This window comes from Poecile atricapillus, chromosome 2 (assembly GCF_030490865.1).
Source record: "Poecile atricapillus isolate bPoeAtr1 chromosome 2, bPoeAtr1.hap1, whole genome shotgun sequence".
Lineage (NCBI taxonomy): Eukaryota > Metazoa > Chordata > Aves > Passeriformes > Paridae > Poecile > Poecile atricapillus.
Genome location: NC_081250.1, coordinates 137,712,776 through 137,737,179, shown reverse-complemented (window position 1 = coordinate 137,737,179; position 24,404 = coordinate 137,712,776). Strand labels below are relative to the sequence as shown.

General features: G+C 33.1%; 1 protein-coding gene across 3 annotated transcripts in view; it reads left to right on the top strand.

Moving 5' to 3' along the window:
* Positions 1 to 24,404, top strand: part of CSMD3 (CUB and Sushi multiple domains 3) — a 573,013-nt gene that overhangs the window by 333,735 nt on the left and 214,874 nt on the right. For all 3 annotated transcript variants that reach the window (XM_058831785.1, XM_058831783.1, XM_058831782.1), the window contains 5 exons: positions 1,279 to 1,417; positions 5,996 to 6,183; positions 8,653 to 8,841; positions 16,897 to 17,013; positions 23,876 to 24,091. In XM_058831785.1, the coding sequence (XP_058687768.1) occupies positions 1,279 to 1,417; positions 5,996 to 6,183; positions 8,653 to 8,841; positions 16,897 to 17,013; positions 23,876 to 24,091 (849 nt within the window). The remainder of the gene's footprint in view (positions 1 to 1,278; positions 1,418 to 5,995; positions 6,184 to 8,652; positions 8,842 to 16,896; positions 17,014 to 23,875; positions 24,092 to 24,404) is intronic.

The window sequence follows — 24,404 nt, the reverse complement described above, 5'->3', positions numbered from 1 at the left end:
ACACAGTAGGGAAAGATGGAACATTATGTCCTAAAGAAACCCCAACAAAACAAACCTATTTACAGCAATTCATCATTTTAATATAAGACATTGGTGTTCTCCTGAGAAAAATTAAGATCAGACAAATATGTAATAATTCATGGTCTTCAACTTGAAGTTGTGTCAAAGACAGCAAAATTAATCTATTGTTTTTGTAATAGAGTTCAGAATAATATAGACAATGATAATTACTGTTCTACTTTGTCAAAATGAGCAAGCAAAATATTTTGCAGGCTCTGCTAGTGAAATAACCACAAACAGAAATTTTAAAAATAGCCATTTTTTTTTTCAGAAAATGTTGTATATTTTGCACTATTTTTAGTGGAGACTCTAGCTTGTCAACAGCTCAGTAATAGCTTCCCAACTTCTTTGCAATATACAGTGATATGCATAGTTAGCTGTGACACTAACTGTGACATAGCTTTTTTATTTTGGAGTAGCCTTGTATGCATAAAGGCGACTGGAACCATGGTGTTATGAAACTTTGTGGTGCAGTCTTCTCTTCCTGCAAAGTAACATGCTTCTGCTCTCTGTCTAAATGGAAAAGGTCCTGGGTGTCCTGGTGGACACCAAGTTAAACGTGTCCTTGATGCAAAGAAGGTCAGTGGTATCCTGGGATGGATAAGAGAAGCTGTTGAGCAGGCTGAGGCAGGTATCTTTCCCCTCTGCAGGAGTACTGCTTGCAGAAGTATATATTGCAATAATTATATATATTTTCCAATTAAAAAAAAAAATCAATTAATCTTGTAAGAGTGGTAAGTATGTCTTTTTCATGAATGAGGAATTTGAACTGCCAACATGCCAAGCAAAATGTATGTGGTATGACAGTGGATTCAATGGTAACAGTTCACTGATTTCTAGCTTTAAACTCAGCTGAAACTTTAGCAATTTCAAGTCTCTCTGCCCACAATTAAAGGCAAAAGTGATGATAGTTTGTAGAGATTATGTTTTGTTTATGTTCTTTAATGCAGAAAATGTATTATACACATAAGAATACAGTAGGAAAAAAGCCTTTATTCAGAATTATTGAACAGTTTATTTCATCTTTTTAAGATCTTAACTCAGTTATCTCCATCTAACTCTGAACACCACAGAGCCTGTCAGATTTGAAGTGATTGCATCTTCCTGCAACTGGATTTTAAATATTTGTTCATCCTAATTGTTCTATATTGAAATGATAAATATGAATTGCATCTAATAAATCTGTATTATTTACCTTTCTCTTTGTTTCATTTTTAGCTCCATGTGGTGGGCATTTTTCATCTCCAAGTGGAGTAATCCTCTCTCCAGGCTGGCCAGGGTATTATAAAGATTCCTTGAATTGTGAGTGGGTGATAGAAGCTGAACCTGGACACTCTATCAAAATTACATTCGAAAGGTCTTGGCTAATGTTTTTCTTATTTAATGTTTTCCAGTTTCTACTAAGAAGCAGGAGTTATTAGCTTTATCTTAACATTAATTTGCATTATCTCTAAAATCGAGCAATTGTATTATCACATAGAACTTTTGTAAGCTCCTTCAGAGCACAGATATCTTCAGCGTATGATGAATTATAATTGCTAAGTTCTTTTCTTTCTCTCAAAATCACATAATCTTCAACCCTGAAAATCTGAATCAGCTGTGAAAACTAAATTAAGTCATAATTTCCCCACTCTGAATATTTAATTATCATATCAGCTGAGTTATTGTTGTGAAAGGACTGTGTGCTCTCAGGATGGAGTTCCAGTGTCCCCACATGACTGCAGCACTCCACTCCTCCTAGTAAAGTCCCTTTCTTATTCAAAGGATTGAAATGTGCTGAAGCACCTGACATTTCTCATGGTAGCAATATGTGGCATTTAATTTGAACTCTTCATCAGAAAACAAGACAAAAAATGCAATAAAGAATGCTACTCTTCTTATGTTTTAGATTATTTTTAATTTTAAATATTTTAAAAAAATATATGACAATCATGGAAAAAATGACATTTTCATTGATGATGAAAATTATAGTGTACAAATATCATCCAAGTACTTTTCAGTTTATATTTATACAGCATGTTTTAACTAGGCCTGCTCACACTTGACTTAAAAGAAGGTATTTCTTCATTTTAATACTATTCAGAAAGTTTTTTTAGCAAGGGTTGAAATTCATATTCTCTCTGCAAAATTTGTCATCGTGATAAGATTTTTAAAACCATTTTTTTAGTACTATAGCTTACTCTTTAATAAAGTGTTCGTGGGATAATATAAAAAATCACAGGACAGATATATGTACACTTCAGTTATTTTCTATCCTTAACACCACATGGAAGCTAGTCTTCCAAAATCACTAGCATATCACTTAAAATAATGATTTACCAAATTTGCCAATTAGAATATAATAAAAAAATTAATAACTTCTTCCTGATGAAACTTCTTTTATTTTTTTGAAATGAAAATTGTAATTTCAAATAGCTGATTTTTAATTCAGCAATTCATTTAAACTACGTATTTGATGTGGACAGTCATTTCAAAGTAAAAAGCATTTGCCTTTATATTTGCAATACAATGACAGCTGTATTTTCTTTCTTTGCAGTTGAGTTTTACTAAATCTGACACTCTTTTGCATACAGTTTTTGTTTGTAATACATTAATGCCTTGTCATAAAATTGCACAACCTCTATTACTCTTGTAAGTAATATAGAAAGGAACAAGATGTGGTCTCTTCAGATCACAGAGAAAGCTTCTATCCTCTTTCTGACACTTTGTTTTCCCATTGCTGCTCATTTTTGACACTCTTGTCACTTGTCAGAAATTGGTCTGGTACACATATTGCTCAGATGCAGCAATCCAGAGAGGCCCTACTCACAGATAAATGTGTACTCTTGTGTATTTCTGTGCAGAAGTACACTTAAAAATACAGCTATGTATGTCACACAGATGCACTTAGATATATATAGTTGTATGTCTGGATGAAAAGAAAATGTTATTCTATAAATAAAATGATGAAATAAAACTTTATGGTGTAATGAAAGAAAACATTTTGTAAACTACTGTTATGATTTTACTTAGACTTTATTATTTTTCACATGGTTTAAATTCACCTTCTGAGTCATTTATGTGTTAGCTTTTTAAAGACTCATTTAGTCTTGGCTGCCCTTTTTCTGCTGCTTCTGCTTGCAAGTTTTCAGCTGTACTTTCTTAAGAGAAAAGGATAATTTTTTTGAAATACACAGTTTTAAAACTATAGCCAAATTACTTTCCTAAATAATTAAAAAAACCTTCATATTTTGCCCAGTTCTTTGCCTTTCAACTTTGTCCTGAGAAGCACACATACTTTTCAAGCCTTTTTTGGTGCAAATACCAAAACTTCCACACACGTGGTTGTTGAAAGATTTTTAATTTCTTGGACAGGGAAAAGATATTATAGTACTTGTCTATAACTTTTAAATAATTTTTGGCTTTTCTAAGTTTCCTACTTGGAGAGTAGTTTCCTTTTAATCTTCCTATATGCCTATATCTTCTCTCTTACAACATTGGATAGGAGCAAGGTACTGCATTCCATGACTGCATTCTAAAGTGTTCTTGTGCCAAGGAGACAGAGACATGAGAAAAGATCTACACAGCAAATAAAAATTACTATTAACTTTTGTGCTTTCAGCATGCAAAAAATAACCTTTTCATATATAGTTATATTATTGTGCATGTATTTTTTTAAAGTTTGTTCCTAGTCTACAAGCATAATGAAGATAGATAATCTGTTGATATTTTATTATAAATCAGTATCTTTTTAGGCTCAATTGAAATGAGAAGTGAGAAATGGCAGTGCCACTCTTGATTGTAATGAAGTGTTTATCGTGAAGCCTAATTATGAGTATTTAAATGTGAGAGATGCTGATAGCAAACTACTGATTGGAGTACTAGTCACGTGTGTCTGTTGAGCATATACTGTGCAGCAGGAAATCCTGACACTGCACTGAGTTGATAAGGGTGTCTCTCAGAAGCCAAGATGTGTGTTATAAATATTCAGGCACCTTTATCTATTCAAATAAGGCCTGCTAAAAAAAGTGTATGTGGCATCTCCTGTGTTAAAACTTGTTTCACTCCTGTCTCCTTGTGCGTCCTCCGTAAGATTAGATGTCACTTAGCAATGAAGACATCCAGGTTAATTTAACAGTACTGATCACTTAGGTAAAAAGGAACATTGAAAGGATCTTACATGAACACAGGCTATTTCTTATTCATTTTGCTAAAAGCCCCTACAGTTTTGTCACACCAGAGGGAAAAAAGTATGTTAATATAGCAGATATGTTGAGCATCAAGAGAAAAGAAATTGAAGGAAAAACTGATGTAAGCATGAGATTTATAAATTAAATATAAATTGACCAATTTTTGAACCAAATGACCAAGCAAAAGCATTGAACATATTCCCCTCTTTAAATTTGTTTCAGTTCATCTCACTTAAAAATGATTCTCACATTTCATGAGTGATTATTAATTTTTTTCATCTTCATATTTTTCTGCTGTTTTTGGTGGTACATATAGTCAAAGTGGTTTTGGAGAGGATTTCCTTCATGTCTTTGGAGATTCAACTTCGTTTCAACTTGACTTGAGTGGCCTGGTAGTTGCATTACATTTATCAGATCTGTGGCTTTTGCACTTTCTTTCTCAAGTGTGCTTTTGATATAGGTGCTAAGAAAGCTGAGCAAGACTAAATTATCTGTTTCCAAGATTTCTCCTATGTTGTATGTTATTGCCTAGTAGCTTTTCAGAAGCACGTCATTGTGAGTTACTGTGGGAACTCCAAGAAACCCAAAATTTTAATTTTCGTGCTTCTAGGATTATCCTACTTCATTTCTGTAACTCCCCATTACTTTAGTTTTGTCCTCTTGCGTTATTTAGTGGGAGCAGAACATCATTAAAGGAAACACGTGTTTCGTGGGTTTGTCTTCTTGTCTTTTGCCAAACTCCTTTAGATCTTTAGGCTCAGACTTATGGGACATAAATACTGAAATATCAAGTTCCTCAGTAGATTGGCTTTACTCACTCATTTCTTTGAATGGATTTCACAAAGCTGAATTAGGTGTCTAAGTAAATCAGAGTGAGAATTAGGACTATCTAAGGGTCCTTGTAAGATCCTGCTGTGAATTGTTGCTTTTTAATTCTGAAAAGGATTTTCAGTAATCCATCAGAGTCCATTATAAAGCAGTATGATTGATCTAAAGTCTGTCATAGCAAGGAAGAGATAAACCACTGTCAAAATACCAAACAGGTGTTTGGAATTGCTGATACCATCTAAAACAAGCAAGGAGATATCTAGCAGCACTTTCACACTCAGTTTTTCGCTGCCAGGGAGAGCACACATGCTATATTTAAACAGACATTTTGTTTTCTAGTGCTTTCTAAAAAGGATTTTTAGTTGTGGGTTTTTTTTCCAAATAACTTCTGTCACTAATTTGGACTGAGTCTCAGCTGGCATGAAGCCACTGGAGTAAAGTAATTCTATCCCTGCTTATAGATGATTGTAAGATAGGAACTCAAGAGTAAGAGCCTTTGATGATACAAAGTACCTTGATGATATTTTTGCCAAATGCATCAACATACCCTCCATACAATTTAGTTAATTATTTAAACCAGAAAAATAATATTGTTATAAAATAGCATATGCAAGTAATATTAACCTTTGATTAAAAAACTGTTTCTAGCTTTTGTTTCCTGCCATACAAACCAGCTCAAGGCATTTAAATTTATTTCCTGCCATACAAAGCAGTTCAAAGAGTTTAAATTTATTTCTCATCTTTCTAGAGAACTAACCTGAAATTTTATAATTGTAAGAATTATGTTGGATAATTAATATTATTGCATTGATATTGAAAAATAGATATGCAGAGAGAAACTATTATCAGGAAAGGTGCATAGTTTGAACATATGGGTTTATGGAATTTGTTTTAACTGTCTCTAAAACTTGTGCCTCTGTGTGTTTCCACAATTCCAGATTTCAGACTGAACTTAATTATGATGTTTTGGAAGTTCATGATGGACCAAACCTATTATCTCCTCTTCTGGGTTCTTACAATGGTACACAGGTCCCACAGTTTCTGTTTAGCAGCAGCAATTTCATGTATCTTCTCTTTACAACTGATAACAGTCGTTCTAACAATGGATTCAAAATTCACTATGAAAGTAAGTACTTCTGTGTTGTATTGTTTGATTTCCCCTCACCCTCAATGCTTACCCTAGTCATGTACAGGTGTCATATTGGGTAAATTCCTGTTACTTTCCGATCTGAGAAAGATTTAGTAGTGTTAAACTGCAAAAGGGATGACCACTAATTTTACATATATTAAATGTCATTGATGTACTGCTCTGTGCTTTAAGAATCAAAAGATAAGTACGAGAAGAAAATGCCTTTCTTATGGAGGCTACTTTTATGTCTTAATATTCTTATATTATATACAAGGCATTTTTGTTGATGTATAACAGCATGAGATCTGGAAGATTATGAAAAAAAATTCTTTCAAAATGTAAGAAACTAACTACATTAGTTATTAGTTAGAACTGAATTAGTTCTGGTTGATGTACCTGCAGCTGTAACAGAAGGCAGGGGGAGGGAATGCAATTTACATAATGACCTGAAAATCAAGAAATGGAATTGGTTGATTATGGATTTTTATGGTTCTAAAAGCCTGCCTATAAGATTTTTTTTCTGATGTAGAAGTACTATTTTCTCCTTATTATAGTCATAAACTATGCTGCATAAAGTATCTGTATGATTTCTTACCTTATAAATTATTAAAATTCCTATGTTGAAATACTATAATTCAATTTACATTCTGTCTTTCTAAATATAACTTCTTTTGTAATAATTCCTACTTACATGAGAAATAATATTTTTACTGTAATTACTATCTTATTTGCTTAATACAAGTCATAGGCACATTGTTTGGACTTCTACTTGTTGGAATTGCCACCAAAAATTTTCCATGATGTTCTTAATTTTTATGATTATATTTTGCAATTTTCACTGTTCCTGGCCACTATAAGGATGCTAAAACTAATATGCATGGGGGTGATTTTGCCAGATACAATTTGGATTAATTTGAACTGAATGTTAAATTTGGGATTTTTGTGTATTTTGTTATTTTCCTTATTGAAAAAAAATACCAATATGCCAAAATTATTTATCATTCACCCACAAACTTCTATTTGTATCACTTTCTGCATTATTAACAAGTGATGATTTTTTTAAGTTTTCATCCATTCTGAAGTTTGAAGGAAGGCTGTCTGGACACATCCGGAAAACTAGACTGATTGCCAACCAAGACACTGAATTCATAGAAAGACTGAATAATGTTAAATGGTAGAAATTGTACTTTGGGAAGTGAACAGCAAAAAGAGGAAATCTGAAACTGATAAAAATAATAAACAGTTTCAATTAATAAAGCTGGAAAGGAAACTTGAAATATCCCTATAAATAAATTCATGAATTTTGTTATAAAATCCTATTTTTTGTGAAACTAACCCACACCCCACAGTTCTCACACTGGTGGAGAATAAAAGCTAAATTTATACTATCAGTTAGCATGCAAAATACGTATTCTTACCACTAGTACACAAAATAAACAATTTTCCATATTTTCTTTTCTGTTTAATAGCCCGTATTTATACACAGAAGTCTTGTATTCATTTTATTTTTGATTCTTATTGGTTTGTGATCTTGTGTTATCCAATACAATCCAATTCTGTTTTCCTTTTTGGGAATACAAATAATAAGGATCAGTGGTCTCCTATTCATCATTTCTTCTCCCTTCAAATATTGTATTGAAAGCAAAGATCTTTTATATGTTCTTAACTTTTATGCTAATTGTATCTCTCCACAGTGAATTTCATTGTGTCTCTCCACAATGAATTACTTTGTAAGGAAGAATTTTTTTTATGACTTTCTTTCTGTGTAGGAATAAAAGGAATAACACCCATAAAAAAATCTTGCACTTCTAACAGTTTACTAACTTTGTAGAAGGTTGGAGTTTTTTCATTATTATATTATAATGAACTTCTTTATATCAGCTTTGTGTATGAACATCTCACTGAGAAATAATCTAAAAGGTTTAATTTTTTGGCACACATTGAAATTCCCTTTATCAAGTCAACCTCTCTTTACTCTTTTCTGCTAATCTTTATCTTCTCAATGTCTCATATCAAATAACACAAGGTATGAGTGTGATTTATGTAAAAAATTTATGTGAAATAATTGATCTATGTAACTATTTAAATTATAAATATCAAAAGAAACGTGAATAAATTCCGCTATGCTATCAAATTTTGATAAGGAAAAAATAAAGATGAAAATCAGAATTTTGAGTTATCATCAAAGATTTTTAATGTCAGCATCAGGTACATCATCTGATCTTACTGAGACAGGATCAAACTAAATATCCTGTAAATTATTGGATATTTTTCTTATTTTTCTCTACAACAGTGGCAGGGTTCAAACTGTAATCCATAGTATCTTTTAATGGTATCATGGAGAAGAATAGTGGAAAGATAATTCACTGTAAATGTGTGATAATGAAGCTTTCACCTCACAACCATCACAACCAACTATTTAAATTAGTTTTAAAAAAAACTTTTTTTTTTTTTTTTTTAATTTAGGTGTAACTGTTAATACTTACTCTTGCTTGGATCCTGGCATACCAGTGCATGGACGTCGTTATGGACATGACTTCTCTATAGGTTCCACTGTCTCATTTAGCTGTGATCCAGGTTATAGGCTGAGTCATGAGGAGCCTTTACTATGTGAAAAAAATCACTGGTGGAGTCACCCACTCCCAACTTGTGATGGTAAGGATGAACAGATTTAATACAGTGTACCTTAAAATATACAAGGTTTGCCAAACGATTATTAGTCAAAATTAGTTAAATGCCAGAGCCTTTAAAACCTATACTTTTAGAAAAGATAAAGAATAGTTAAGGGAAATAAATGTCATATATCTCTGTGATGAGACATATGATCATAAAATATGAGAATGATATATAGTTATTTAATCCTGCAAATTACTGAAGGTATGTTTATCTGAATTTATGTAACTGTGAGCTAACTGATTGTAAAGTTTGTGTATATCTGGTTGTAAAACACTTATTACAGCTTAAAAATATTTGTGTTTGGATATCCATCTATGGACACAGATTACTGACATTCAACACATTGAATTAAGTTTATTTGCACCTGACTCAAAAACTTCATTTATTCCTGTTTCATGAGGATCACTCTGTTTCTAGTTTGTTAACAGAGCTTGACACCCTTCAATCACTGTGGAAATTTATTAGGACCACATTATATGTGGTCATTATTAAACAAGACAGAAGTGGGATAGAGTAACAGGTCTCCACCATATCATTAAATATGAAAAATTATCTAACATTTTCAGTGATCTCTTGTATTCTGAATTGTTCATTTTAATGCTTTCCCAGTTGGGGTCATATCAATTATATGTTGTATTAAGAAAATAGATTGAAATGTTTATTCAATAACATTATTTGAGATGTTTACTTCTTAAAAGTTTCTCTCCTTGGAGCATGGTACATGGTTTTGATGTTAAAAATGTTTTCAGGAATAATATAACCATTTAATTCTAGGGTAGTATTTAACCACAGAAAGTCTCCTGAACTTTTATGAGCTATGGAATGTACATGATACTGTATTTTTCTAATACAGTTCTTAGTCAGGACACTAATTCTGAAAGAAATTTTGAATGAAGACTGATGAAGAAGCTCACTAAATAATGTGTGATTTGCCGTATGGAAGACTATTCATTCCCACTGTATTACTTTCTTTAGAAAATGGTAGGCCCTCCTTGGACTTCAGATTGTTTAGTTAGAAAATGCTTTGGTTTTTTATATTTCAGGAGGTTGAAGGTATAAGTGTATGATAATACTCAAAATCTGTGATGGTAGAAAGGGATGTTTATACTCACTTTGCTGAAAATGGCCCTCTGTAGTTCTGCAAGCCCATTTTCTAAAATATTCTTCATCTCAGGTTCTTGCAGTGAAGAATTGCAGGGCTCCCACAGTTTGTAGCCAAAGGGGCTATATTGGGGGACAAGGGGACAACTATTTTGTTGAATAGATGACAAAACTAAGATGTGTTTTCTAATGGTGATAGGCACTAGATGGTTAACGTGTAAAACAAACAGTATAAGCACACTCCCTATGAATACTGTGCTCTGTTGTGAAATAAACTTATATATTGTGATCAATTTCTTCCTGAAGATGCTGAACTAGCATGCAATTCATTAGGTATATGAGGTTTCTTTTTCTCCAGACCTCATTGCTAACTGGCAAAGGTCCATTCAATAAATATGTTGTAAAGGTAGGATTGAGTACGTTTATTCTACTAAATTTAATGAGTTTATGGTTGACGCAATTTTAATTTCATTGGTGAAGTTCTTCTCTGGTGGAATGTTTTTAAAACAATCTAGAGTCCTTGTACCCCAGGCAAAGGCATTTGCTAAATGGGCTGTAGCTTGCATAAACTATAAGTATGGATTTGTATTAATCATACCACTAATAAACACATCAGTCACTATTACTGTGCATTCAGAATGTTAATCTGATGGTTTCTGAGTAGACGAGTTCTCTTTTGATTGTTCTTTTTGATAATTGCATCTCCTTTTTTATAATTACATCATGGTGATGTGGAGACAGACCATGGTAATTGTGCAGCTAGGTCAGGGCAACTCATGAATGGGTGTGGTTTGGAGAAGTGACTACAAAAGGAAAAATTTTAGACTTCTTAAAGCAAGTTCCTCCTCAGTAGAACATGGTGTTGACTGAAATTCTATTCTCTGAAGGACTGTAAACTAAATTTTTCATGATGTGTTTGACATTGCACAGATAAACATCGCATAAAAAGAGTAAAATAGAGGGTTATGAACTTCCTGAGAAAACACTGCTTGTATTGCGTCTGTCCCATTCCCATCTACTAACTGCATATGATTCACTTTTTACCTATGTATCTAGAAAGCCTGAATTTAACAGTAATCACCACCCAGTGCTTAACTAAAAAGACCAAATTATATCTTATAATGTCCTTCCTATATGAATACTATAAGAGAATTTTGCTTTTAAGCTTTGAATATATGTGAGGAACTCTTTTCTACCCAGTATATGAATTACTGTAGTAATCGCATCAAAAATTACAGGAAAATGAATGTAAAAGTTAGATATCTACTTAAGAGTGTAAAGTGCTCTTTATTCCCTTCATCATAACATGAAGTTGAATGCTAATAGATAATTCTTATTCATTATTTGAATTAAAAATAAATATTGCCATTTCCCCTGATCTTCATTTACTTAAGAAAATTAATAAATAGACTGAAAATAATTCAAGCAAGATAAAAACCCTTTAATGTTTATATTGGAAACCACTAGATGTCCAAATGAATTAGCAAATATGACATTGACTGCATATATGCAGTACATGAGGAAGGTATTCAGGGAATAATACAAAAGTGTTATGTTCTTTCTGTTGACATCTCTAAAATAAAAATAATATTTCCATTAAAACACAGCTGTTAAAAAACCTGCTTCAAATACTCAGTGTAGAAGGGGCCAGAATTGGAAATGGAGAGCATGTCTAGTCTATTTTAGATTTAAATGAGAAGGTCAAAATGCAAGTTTATATTGTGAGTAATCTAGGATACACTAGTTTATATTAAATTAATCTCTTGTGTAATATAACTCAAATCCTAGGTTTCTTACTTGAAGCTGAGTATGTTAATTTGATATCCATATCCTTATTTATTTACCCCTACTGAACTACATCCCATTTTAAGATACATTACGTTTTCTATAATTAGGGAAGACAAATGCTGAAGTTTCTTGGTCTATGAAGCACAGTACATAAGATTCAAACTCTAATTCACTGTTTCAATAATTTTAAAATCTATTTTATATGCCGCTTTTATTACCCAATTGCACAATAAATGAAAATCATCTCAGAATTGCATTTTTAGTTGGAAGTTAGAGTCAATTAAACAAATAAATGTAATGTGGCCTCTGTGTGTTTGTGCACATATATATTTGTATTTAGACTTATATATACACAAACATGTTTCCATAGAAATAGATTTTTCTTTTTTTTTCCTCAGCAGTTCTTTCTAAAATAGCATATGTTATTAGTCTTTGATTATGCTTGAAATCTAAAGCTAATTGTTTTTACCAATCAATTATAATTGTGTGATTTCTCCTCCCATTACCCCTGAAAACTAAGTAGTTTTCAATTATGTGTACTTACAACAAACTGGACTTACGGAAAAAAGTTGGAGATTTTTTCCTAAAGCTTTTCTTTTTCTTAAGAATATTTTATCTTTCCTGAGAAAATTGAGACACATCATTTTATGTTAGTGTCTGAGTTGTGATTGGTGATCTATGGCTAGTCTCTTGAAATATCTTTACATAAAAAGATCATAGATGATACCATTTGAAGATGTGAAAAATGCTAATTCCACAGATATCACCATCTCCAATCCAACTACTTGGGTTTTTTTTAAAGTGAATAACTAGTGAACACTCTATGTTGAAATGTTATCTATGTTGAGGTGTTATCTGCATTAGGGGCCCTCTCAGAGCCCCATTCAGGGTGTGGTGATCTTCTCTGCAGCTTTTGTAATAGTTTTAAAATTCCTCCATAAAAATGTTTAAGTCATAAAATATAATATTTCTGTCTCTGACAGGGACCCCCTTCCTCTCATATCCAGATTTCTTGACATTCCATCTCACTATACTCTTCATAACTCTGAGACAGACTTGTGTCACATCAAAACAAACTAGTTTTAAATAGATAGTAAATCGTATTTGTAGACCTCAGATAACAGCAAATATAATTCATGGTCGTTGAGTTTTCCTGCATGGTATAAAAAGCAAAATTTAAGAGGGTTTTCTGTGAATAAATGTTAAGCTGTCTATACAAGATGACGCTGTGCAGGAAGAGAATATACAAACTGATTTCTACAGTGAAATATAAACATGTTAAAACCAGAACAGAGGGCATGTGAGAATAAAATGGAAACAAGCAAACAAACAAACATGAACAAACATGTCATAATCTAATGTGAAGTGTGCTAGAAATATGTTTCTGTAGCATGGCTGCTGTGACAAGACAGCTAATGACTTGCAGTTGTTAATGCAGAGGTTGTGGAGATGAAAAACATATCTTATTGAAGTAGATTAAAAAACCATGTCTCATTACTGATCCAAAATCATAGATGCTTACAGTGAGATAGATTCTTCCCATGTGAGACCCCAAGAGGAAACAGAATATAATGACAGTTTAGGAGAAGATCAAATGGGTAAAAATAGACTATGAATAAATTTAGGCTGGAAATTATAAGGCTACTTCTAGTATTGCAAGATTGATTTCCTATAACAGTTTTATAGTAGCATGAAATATGGTCTGAAGTGGAACTTTGCTATGAATGACAGAAGTCAAATATTTTTATTACAATTATTCATGTATTTTATGGATGAAGCATGGCCTGCATATCTCCCACTGAGAAACACGTAGTCTGACTAAAAGTTCTGAAATTGTTTGGGCCAAAAATTATTTTCAAAATACATAATGGACCATTTTCTGTTAGGCTTGCTTGCTGTCACGTTTTTTGTGATTGATCATGTTACTGAACAAAATGAATGCAGTTGCAACAAAAGAAAGCTTAAATAATCAACCCAATATTCTAAGAATTTATTTCAGCTGAACATCTGAAACAAACTCCATTATTAAATTAGAATCTTCATTCCAAAACTTGCTATTTAAATTGTTACATCATTTCTGATCACCACAGTGTATACTTCCAGGTGCCTATCTGTATTGTATACAGTCACTTTTATATTTTATTCTCATTAGTTTTTGTTGTTCTACTCTTGTTGCTGTTTTGTATTTTGTTTTTTTGGTTTTATTTAAATTTTCTTTTTATTTTAATTCTCACTATTTGGAAAACCATAATGCAGGCATGTCTCGATTCAACTACTCTGATTGCGTTAAAAAAAATATTTTTTCAATTGGTGTGTTAAAATAGTGTTCCATTTTCCACATTGAAATCAAAAGTAGTGCTTTAGTTATTTCCTTAAGTACTCATTCTGCTTTTACTCTTTCCTAGCTTCCATCTCTGTATAATCAAATAAAGTGAAATAAAGGCAGAATTTGGTAATATGTATGTTTATCCTTTGCTGTTCTTATTTTTATGTGCTCCCGTTTTCCTTTGCACTCTGAAAAACAGTCAGATACTAGTACTGATATTACATGCTTGGGCTGTTAGCCATCTTATCAGGGCCAGTTGCACATCTACTATTTCAGATTTGTCAGATTGGCTTTATTTTCCAAAAGGCTGCTCCCTTGATGCCTTTTTCTGCCATCTGCTAGCCTTCACAGAGTTACACTGAAGGCCTGATGGCATGCCATAGATGTTTTGTCACTATTTGCATTCCTGATAGGTTTTCCAAACACTCCATGTAAAATATATAATTTGTTTGGTCTATATCCAATGATTATAAAAACTGACTGTATTTTTTTATTTAATGGACAAAGTAGATAGTTACCATCAGGAGCTCCAACAGCATGCTGTCACAGCCCTGGCTGTATTTTGCTAATGTCTAAATATAGCAGGATCAGATGATAAGGTGGCAGTATTTGCCTTTACTGTCTCTTCATCAGCAAAGAGAGGAGGAAAATTAATATGGAAGGAGGTTATTTGCCTGTGGCAACAATGAAGAGATTGGGCAAATGTGGTCCTAGAATGTCTTATTTCAGCCTGTGGTACTGGATTTGCAAATTTCCATTTTACAACTAGGCCAACAAAGGCTAGAAAGTTGGCAGGAGAAACAGCACATACAAAGCAATCATGAGGTTATCCAGACAAGTAGGCATGTTTAAAACAGAAATGTAGTTAGAATGATAAAACAAATTTTAGCTAGGCAAGATAGGGCAGTCTTCATCCTAGGATGAAATTCCATCTCTAATTCAGAAAAAGTTTTTAAATGTATACTTAGTGCCCTGAACGCAGTGATGGTATGCAATGCCACAACCTCATTATGAAAAATAATTGATCTTTATGAAGACATTCCACAGTGCTACTGAAATGTCTGGAAAATGCATATATTTCCTTGACACAAGTGTCTGCTTAGGTACAGGGTGAGAATGAAGGTACATTCTGGATATTCTCTTGATTCCCTATCTGCTGTGTCCTCAAATCACTTATGAATTTACATCTACAAACAGAAAATTATGACATGTCCTTATATTCATTCTCAAATACATAACATTAATAGCAAAGGCATAATGGGTATAACTTCCACCATTTACTTCATCAATGTATAGCAGAAATTTCCATAAGCAGCATAAATATCAAGACATAGCAGAAGAAACAGCATGATGCAACAAATTACTCACAGCGCCTTTCTCCTGAAGTGTGTAGATCTTTGAGCACATCTACACAGTATGGTTTGAAAGGCCAAACTTCTCCCCCCTTTACGAGTCTTACTGTTGAGCACTGCGTTAGGAGTTGCTACTGATGTTACAGGGGGGGTAGGAGTGGGTTAAACCAGCCAGTGCAGGTGGGGCCGCATCTCCTAGAATGAGGCATTGCTCCTCCAACCTTTGACGGGTTCCTTCCCTCACCCTCATTGCTGTGGCAGCAGGGTGGGAAGCACTGACATGAGCAAGGAATAGGTGCTTATAGAACAAGAAGAGGGTTTGATATTTGTATCAGCTGGACTTACAGACAAGTAGCTGTCATTTACATCTCTCCAAAAGTGCCTTAGAAGACCTTTAACATCTCCTAAAGATAAAAAGAGAATTTGTGTCAGTTACTTTGGAAGGACTGCTCTTATGGAGAGCTGCAATCAACTTTACTAGGACAGTCTAAATTATTTGACCTGAAACTTGTGACAGTAGTTCACTGTTTTTATTCTAAAATATTTTCGCAAAATAATTTTGGTAATGCATATATTTAGCCTAAGGAAAGTGAAAGGAATAGATGCTTTTAACCTTGAGGGAAAAGCAATAGAACTATTCATTTGTTTTATAATGTATGCTTTTCTGAGATAATCTATATTCAGAGAACTATGATGTAATAACTTGGTACTGAATTTTAATAACTGTTATTGATATATGATAATTCTAAAATGCAAGACTTTTCCTTACTAAAGATTATTTGATTGATGTTGTATTTCAAAAACCCTGAAAGAGAAAATCATTGAGCTGTACATTTTTGCCAGTGTTGAAATGACTAAATTTTTGTATTTTGCATTAATTTCAGATGTAATTTAGTTTTTGTATTGCTCAATTACTGATTACTTTTATAAAGTTTCTAATGAACCTATAGAAATGCTTATTTTTATACTGGAACCTGTCATTAGCACCAACATCATAAACACATAACCAATAACTCTAATTCTATTCACAAAACCATGTCAAACTTCCCTGCACAAATATTTTAAGTAAATAATTCTTCAATTGCCAAGATCCACAATTTTAATTCTCCAACCTTAGCTTCTGCTTAAGTGATATTGTTTGGCTCTGTATCACCTGCCTTCAAGTCTCTGCTGAACTTAATGACTTTCACAGAGTCTCCAGAAAACCTGAAAAAAACAGCTAATGAAACTTGATTTTGATTTTCTTATGCATATTGAACACAAATTAATTAATCATAGATTGCATTTCTTTTTCTATTGTATAAAAATAGGCTGTAGTCATATCTGAAATTGCTAAATCGTTTACGTAACTACTTTTAAGTAATTTTAGAGGCAGAATTTTTAGGTTTGTTTTCTTATATTTTCTCTTATCTGTACATTTTCTATTCTTTATATTATTGTTATTGTTATTATTTTCTTTGTTTCTAGCTTTATGTGGTGGAGATGTTAGAGGACCTAGTGGAACAATTTTATCCCCAGGTTATCCTGACTTATATCCAAATTCACTGAATTGCACATGGACTGTGGATGTTACCCATGGAAAAGGTAAATAAATCCTTTTCTTTTTTTCCACCTTTTTTTTTTTTTTTTCTTTTTAATATATAAGTCCAGTATTCTCTGTTCTAGAAGCAGACCTAGGTTAACACCAAAGCACTTGGATTTGCATTGCTGATTTTTGGGGTTGTTTAATTTTCTTGTAGTATCTCCTAGAATTCCAGAAGTGCACTAGACCCTTATACTTCCCACAGAATGAAAAGTCAGTGAGAAAGAATTATATGACTGATCACAGAAGCTGAAGGACAGACGGCTTTTAAGGAAGAGGTGGTTATTTCTTGGAGGTAGTCTTAAGGAAAAAGATGTCATACTGATTTTAACTGTTCTCTGAGAGGTTAAGTAATGCTTAGGATACAAATGGAAGCTGATATTTCCAGGTAGCAAAGTTTCCTGGAAATAATGTGTTCTAGTTGCTTTCAAATGAAAGGTTTTTGGTACTAGATGAGATGGATCTAAACCTACTTATAGGTTTTTGTTGGTACTCTGTATTAAATATGGGAGTGACTGTATAGTACTCTTGTGCTATGGGTGGAAGGAGCTAGAGAGGTATAAGATTTAATGTTAAGGGAAGGAGACAGAGATAAATGTCTTAAGAGAAATTAAATACAAGAGAGTAAGCTGGTAAGAACACAAAAAGAAGAATTATATTCTAACACTGGAAAGAATACAGAAAGAGGAATGAACGGGAGAAGAAGGAAGACAAGTTCAATTCTGAATTTCATCAATGTTCTCTCTGAGGGCATGAAAAATGTGACAAAGTATGCTGATGATGTATTCTTCTAAGAGTTATTGATAACATAAAAATAAGACTTAAGATACAGAGAATTGTGCTGATGTGTGATCCCCTTATTCAGTTTTGTACAAATAGTGTGATAGTTTCTCATCTAGGTGTCAAATCACTCTGACTAGTTGTCCCATTTAAAACTCCTTAAAGCATTAAAGTGGCAAAGTGTATCTCTCAAAATTATTGCTCCAGCTGTTCCATAGTCTCTCTTATTACCAAGTGATGCCTTCGTGTCAATGTAATTTGATTCTAAATATCCACAGTGAAAAAGCCTCCTGAATTTACTGGTGGCACATCTCATACTACATTTGCCTTTGTTACCTCTAGGTATGATACATGGCTTTTAGGGTTGTGGGAATATAAGGGACTGTGTATCTTTTGTTCTTGATAAGCAAGAAAGACTAATAGAAAGTGTAAAGAAACTGTTAGACCTGTAGTCATTTATCTTGCACTCTGTGTGAGAAGTCATTGGATAACAGCACAAGCTTTATAATCTGAGAATTGAAGGCAAGTACTGGAAATGGATAAGAGTTTATCTTCTTGGAGTAATACATGACAGAATTCTACATGGATTTCATGTAATACATGCAAATTCTAGAGTAAATACAAGGTCAGATTAGGCCACATTTTTCAGGATTCTTGAAAGACGTTTTATTAACACTTTCATTTCTCTTAAATTAAAAATGGGATTATGAAGAAATGTACTTGGGAAGTTTTGGTTGGTTCCTGTTTTTTTTGTTTGTTTGTTTGTTTTTTCTTAATTTTTAGAAAATGAAGTAGTTTTTTCTGATTTATCTTTTTTCTTAAAACCCCAGCTAGAGAAGTACTTAAAAATTGGGGCAAATAAAAGGTGATATTTTCAATTTATTGTATTTAAAACAATTATTTATAATGTTTTATGTAAGGACATTGAGAAAAGAAATTTGCAGAAATAAAATATACAGGGGTAGATAATAGTACAAATATGGATATTTATAAACACATACACACTCATACATGTATGCACACATATTTATAGATTCACAGTCTTGTTTGATTCAATGTCATGCAATGTTAAAGTCTTGGGGCATAGTAGCTGGAAAGCTGCTCAGTGGAAAAAGACCTGAGGGTGCTGGTTGACAGCTGTTGAACATGATCCAGTAGGGAGCCCAGGTGGCCAAAAAGGCTAATGGCATCCTGGCCTGTATCAGAGCTGCTGTGGCCAGCAGGAGCAGGGCAGCGATTGTGTCTCTGTACTCAGCACTGGTGATCCTGTGTCCAGTTCTGGGCCCTTCAGTACAAGAAAGACATTGAGGTGCTGGGGCATGTCCAAATACTGGACATTAGGAGAAAATTTCTTCATGGAAGGAGCTATCAGTCATTGAAACATTCTGCCCAGGGAAGTATCATCCGTGGAGCTATTTAAAAAACATGTTGATGTGGCACTTAAGGACATGGTTTAGTGGTGGACTTGGCAGTGCTGGATTAGTGGTTTTAGAGGTCTTTTCCAATCTAAATGACCTATGATTCTGTAAGTTTTATATTATTGTATGGAAATGTTATTAAGTAAAAACATTAAGTATGAACGCAATGTCACGATTTGACTTGATTCACAACTTGACATTTTGATTCATGCTGCTTAAAGAGCTGCTGGAAAAAATTGTAGAGTGGGTATTTGCTCTGCGTAGGAAATAGTGTGTGAAATCCTCATATTTTGTACTTGTTGGCAAAAGGCTATTAATTCTTTAAGCTCTTCCTGTTGTACTGCATGAGGAAGACAGCTGTCCTTTTATGATAATAAGTCACAGGCTTACTTAATTTAAATTTCTGACAGTTAAGTTCTATGTCACAGTGAGCTAGTCAATTAGGACACTTCTGTATTTAATGGAAAAATGCATGTATCTTCAGGATATGAGTCATTTCACCCTGAAAGGATATCTAAAGCAGATAGAATGAACTATCCTCTGAAGGCACCTGTTTATCTCTATCATGTAGTGTCCAGCGGGTTAATACAGTCCCTAGAGGAATTGTCTGTGGGGAGACTGAGTGACTAAGGTTTATGTAGTTATCATTTAGAAAAATTAATCCCATACACTTAAATGGGTTATTTTAATGAGAGGGAAAAATAAACTTTGTTCTGGATATCTCATTTTCTGCTCTATTTCATGGCTAGTATAATTTAAACATCAGAAACTCAAGGAGTATCTTCTACTGGCCGCTAATTAGTGAGATGATTTTTACTTTAGACTATTTTGGGTTTTTTTCTACAAAGTTTAGTAGTTTCATGTCAGAATGCCAAGAAAAAGTAAAGCTACAACTTGTAGCTCTAGAATTCTGAGCAGTACTTTCATATACACGTTTATGCTAAAACTTCATACTGCTATTACATAATAACAGGTAATTAAATGCAGAGATTTAGTTATGATGTATATTTTGTGTCATATGATATATGTTATACGTTGAATTGCTAGGAAAAACAGTTCTTGTGTTTGTATATACTGTTTTAAATAACAATATTGTAATATAAATATATGTTTTTAATTTTACTCTTCTAGTGTATCTAATGTTTTAGAATTAATTTTCCATTTGTATTCTTGTGGACCAGCATTATGATCCTTGAGTGTCCTTTACAACTTGCTATAACTTTCTTTCATTTTTAAAAAAAATATTAACTAGAGAATTGAACATTTATTTTAAATATAGTTAGTCCATCTGTTAATTACTATTATGAAGAGAAAAGGAAACACCTATTAACAATAATTATTGCATTTCATCTGTGATTAGAATGCAATTTAAATACATGGTGAAATGAAATTTATGGACTGATACAACAGTGGTATGTTTTAAAAGATCTGAGATCAGTTAATTAATCCATCCCCTAATAGTCTGGATTGTAATACAGAGAATCAACATTTTACAGTGTTATGTCTTCCTATCTTCATTTCAGATTTTTAAATACTCTCCTTATAAAGAAAGGTGCATGTGAGGCAGAATGAGAAGGAATCTACCTGAACATATCTTTTAAAATTCTTCCCCAGAGAAGACACAATCTGTTGCACAGCATATATTAATGTGATTAGAATATTTTCTGAAGAAAACCAAATTGTACAGCTACTGCTGTAATATACCTTGGGGTTTTGCTAAGAAATGTCATGGCAATCTGGAAAATTGATTGAAACATTCCCTTGAGTTAAACCTTGACTCCAATGTTTGAACAATACTCAGTGAAGCTCAACTGTGATTCACAGGAATTTCATTATTTTGGGTTACTACCATAAAATTTTCTTTGGCATTTCTGATTTTGTTGTTTCAGTACATATGCATGCATTAAAAAGGCCGAAATTAATTTGGAGTGCAGTAAATGCAACAAATATGAGCTGAATTTTGATCTTCTTTTGTATATGTATCACATGGGTTTTTTAAAGAGCTCTTTTCATGTGAAATCAACACTACATATATAACATGAACAAAGTTAAAAAAAACCCCAGACATTTAAGGATTTATTAATTCCAAACTAAATTTATATACATTAATTCAAAAGATATGCAGCCCAATCTCAATTCCAGGATTCTTTGTGTGATTTTTTGCCAATTTATTTTCACACAAGCTAGGAGAATAAAAAGGATGATCAAAATAGATGAATGGCTTTGCTTATGTAATTAGTAAATTAAGAATTTTTATAAGCCAGAATAAATCTTTTGGATTATTTATTTTTTTACCATTAGCATAAAATAAAATCAAATCTCATCCAGTAATTTCTATATCAGTGTTACTAAGTAATGTGTTTTTCTGGATCCAGAGGGAGTATGTGATTTGTGTGGAGTTTTAAGAAGGGAAGGAGGTATCTGCTTGAAAAAGCTGAATGGTTCTCCAGTCTCTTTAAAGGGAAGTAAAAGATAGAGCTCTCCAAGATCCAAGATCTCTGATTGCTCTCATCTGTATGTCCAGCTGATGGCAAGACTAAGCATGTGTTCCAAAGATGCTGCTGGTCACACAGATTAACAGGGACAGAGGCAAGTGTCTTATTGACCCACATAGAAACACCAGCAGCAATGGAACAGACATGAACACCACAGGAAACCAAATACTATTTCTCCATCCAGAGTGAGGGGAAAAGGAGTCTGTTAGAAGTGACACTCACACATGCACATGCATGTGCTCCCCCAACCTTCCATATTCTGACCCAGGAGCTGGACTCCAGATTCTACTCAAACTAGGTTCTGCCTGGTTTGTGACCAATGGCCCTTTTTCCAGTTGTCCCATGATGTCATGCTGCTCCCCAGACCGTCCATACAAATGTTCACTAGTGGTCATCCATGTGCTCATTCTTTGGACAGAAGACACATTTGAACGCTAGTCCGGAGTAGAGTTTTAAAATAATAGAGGACAGGTTGCACTTGTTAGGTGCAGGGATTAGAGAGCCTTAGCCATCTCTCTTTTCCCACCCTTTTTTCACTCATATCTTATATTTCACTCACATTTTATAAATTCCCTCAAGTACTCTATGGTAAATTTATAATTTTCATGAGGCCCATGATAAAATTCTTTCCCCCATTATCGTCAATTACTAAGATTTAACTGCTTTAAGATTACAGTAATACATCTAATTAACCATCAGACAGAAACATAAGAATTTTGGTCTTTGTTAGTACCTCCAGTTAATCCTGCTCATTAAAGTTTATGTGTGTGTACACCATTCATTACTTCTCTCATTTCCTGCCTTTGCTTCTTGTACTGAAAAGTCCTTTACCTGGTTCGTAAACCTAGTGTCCTTGCATTCCAGATACCCATACAAGCTGGATTTCTTAGGTGCGATTGTGTTGCATTCACATAAATGTTTAATGCTATTCAGACAACCTCAGGAATATTATGAAAAAAAAAAAAAAACCCACAACAAAATATAAACCAAACCAAAATCAAACAAAAAACAAACAAAAAAACCAAAACAAACCCCAGTAACAGGCAATTGTACTGAGCTTCTAAAGATGCATTTGAGTTCTAGAAAAGGTAACCTACAACACCTGAAGGGACACAATATTTTTTTTATTTAGACAGCTGAGTCAAGAAGAGTATATCTAGATTGGATTTTATTGCCCTGTTTGGGAAATTTGGGGGTGGTGGTGGCAGGAGTAGGGCAAGTGGTGCAGTGTTGAGCCTGTAGGAACTATTTCTTTCTTTTTTGATTTAGTTATGTTTACTTTTCAAAATCTGTTGGCCATGGAAGTACCCAAAGTACATTAATCTTCATCTACTATGTTAATCTGCAATCATATGAATGGATCATCCTAAGTATTACATCATCAGATATATGTGTAGAGACTGAATTATTGGTTTATAATTTACATGATAAAACTGAAAATGGTATTACACTAGAGGTATCCATAATCACTTAAGATAGCTAATGGATTCTTCTCTTTATTTTTCTTGGCTTTTCTGTACATTCTACCAAAAGATCACACTCTAACCCTTAGTTAAAAATGAAGAAGTGATTTAATTGTCTTGATCTTTAAGTGTTTTTATTGCTACTGTGTTCCAGGAGATATCTTCCTTTCTAGATGTGTGATTTATATATGATGATTGGCAAAAACGTTATACTATGGACATGTGACACATCTTATTAAGACACTTCCCATTTTTGGGGGGGAATTGGTGCTGCTACTGTATGTACCATTAAAATTTAATATCACATATTTTATAATCCTTCCTTTCACTGGTTCTATTCAAGGATACTGGTGATAGTAAGAAATAAGGTTTATTTTTTTTTATTCTGCCACTAACTGTTAGGAGTTTTGAATATACATAGCACATCACTGGAATTTACACAAAAATGGAAGCATGTATCTTTAAATTCTATAAATCAGATGTCCAAATATTGAAGCTAAAGGCAAAGTTAAAGATGGTGTCAAAATAAAACCTGCTGCAAATACATTTTAATTCCAAAACCAGGACAGATACTAATTTTTAGGAAAAATGGATTATCTTAATTTTCCAAATGATGAGTCATAATGCAATGCATGAATTTTAACCTTGGCTTAGTTACATGGATGTTAATAGGTCAATATGTAAATCTAATTCTACTTTTTCTAATAGGTGTGCAATTCACCTTCTACACATTTCATTTGGAGGATCATCATGACTACTTACTGATAACAGAGAATGGCAGTTTCACACAGCCATTGGCACGTCTGACTGGCTCAGAGCTTCCTTCACCGATCAATGCTGGTCTCTATGGAAATTTCAGAGCTCAGTTGCGGTTTATTTCAGATTTTTCCATATCATATGAAGGATTTAATATTTCTTTCTCTGGTAAGTAAATACCTGTATTATCTGGCTTCTGAAAAAGTTGCTATTTCGGGATTTTTTTTCTGTATGTTATATAAAGAAAAAAAGAATTGAAATTATTTTAATGAATATATAGACTGAAAAATTGTATCATTTTTTACCTAAGCAAAATAATTTTAAATCAAGTGAACCTCTATGCCTCTATAGAGGCAAAGGACATATTTGTGCTACATGATGAATAAATGGCAGTAAACTGTAAGACACATTATCAAGTGAGGGGAGGAAACAGAACTAGTTTAATTTCAGTTACTGAAATTTCAGATAAGCTGAAGTGTCA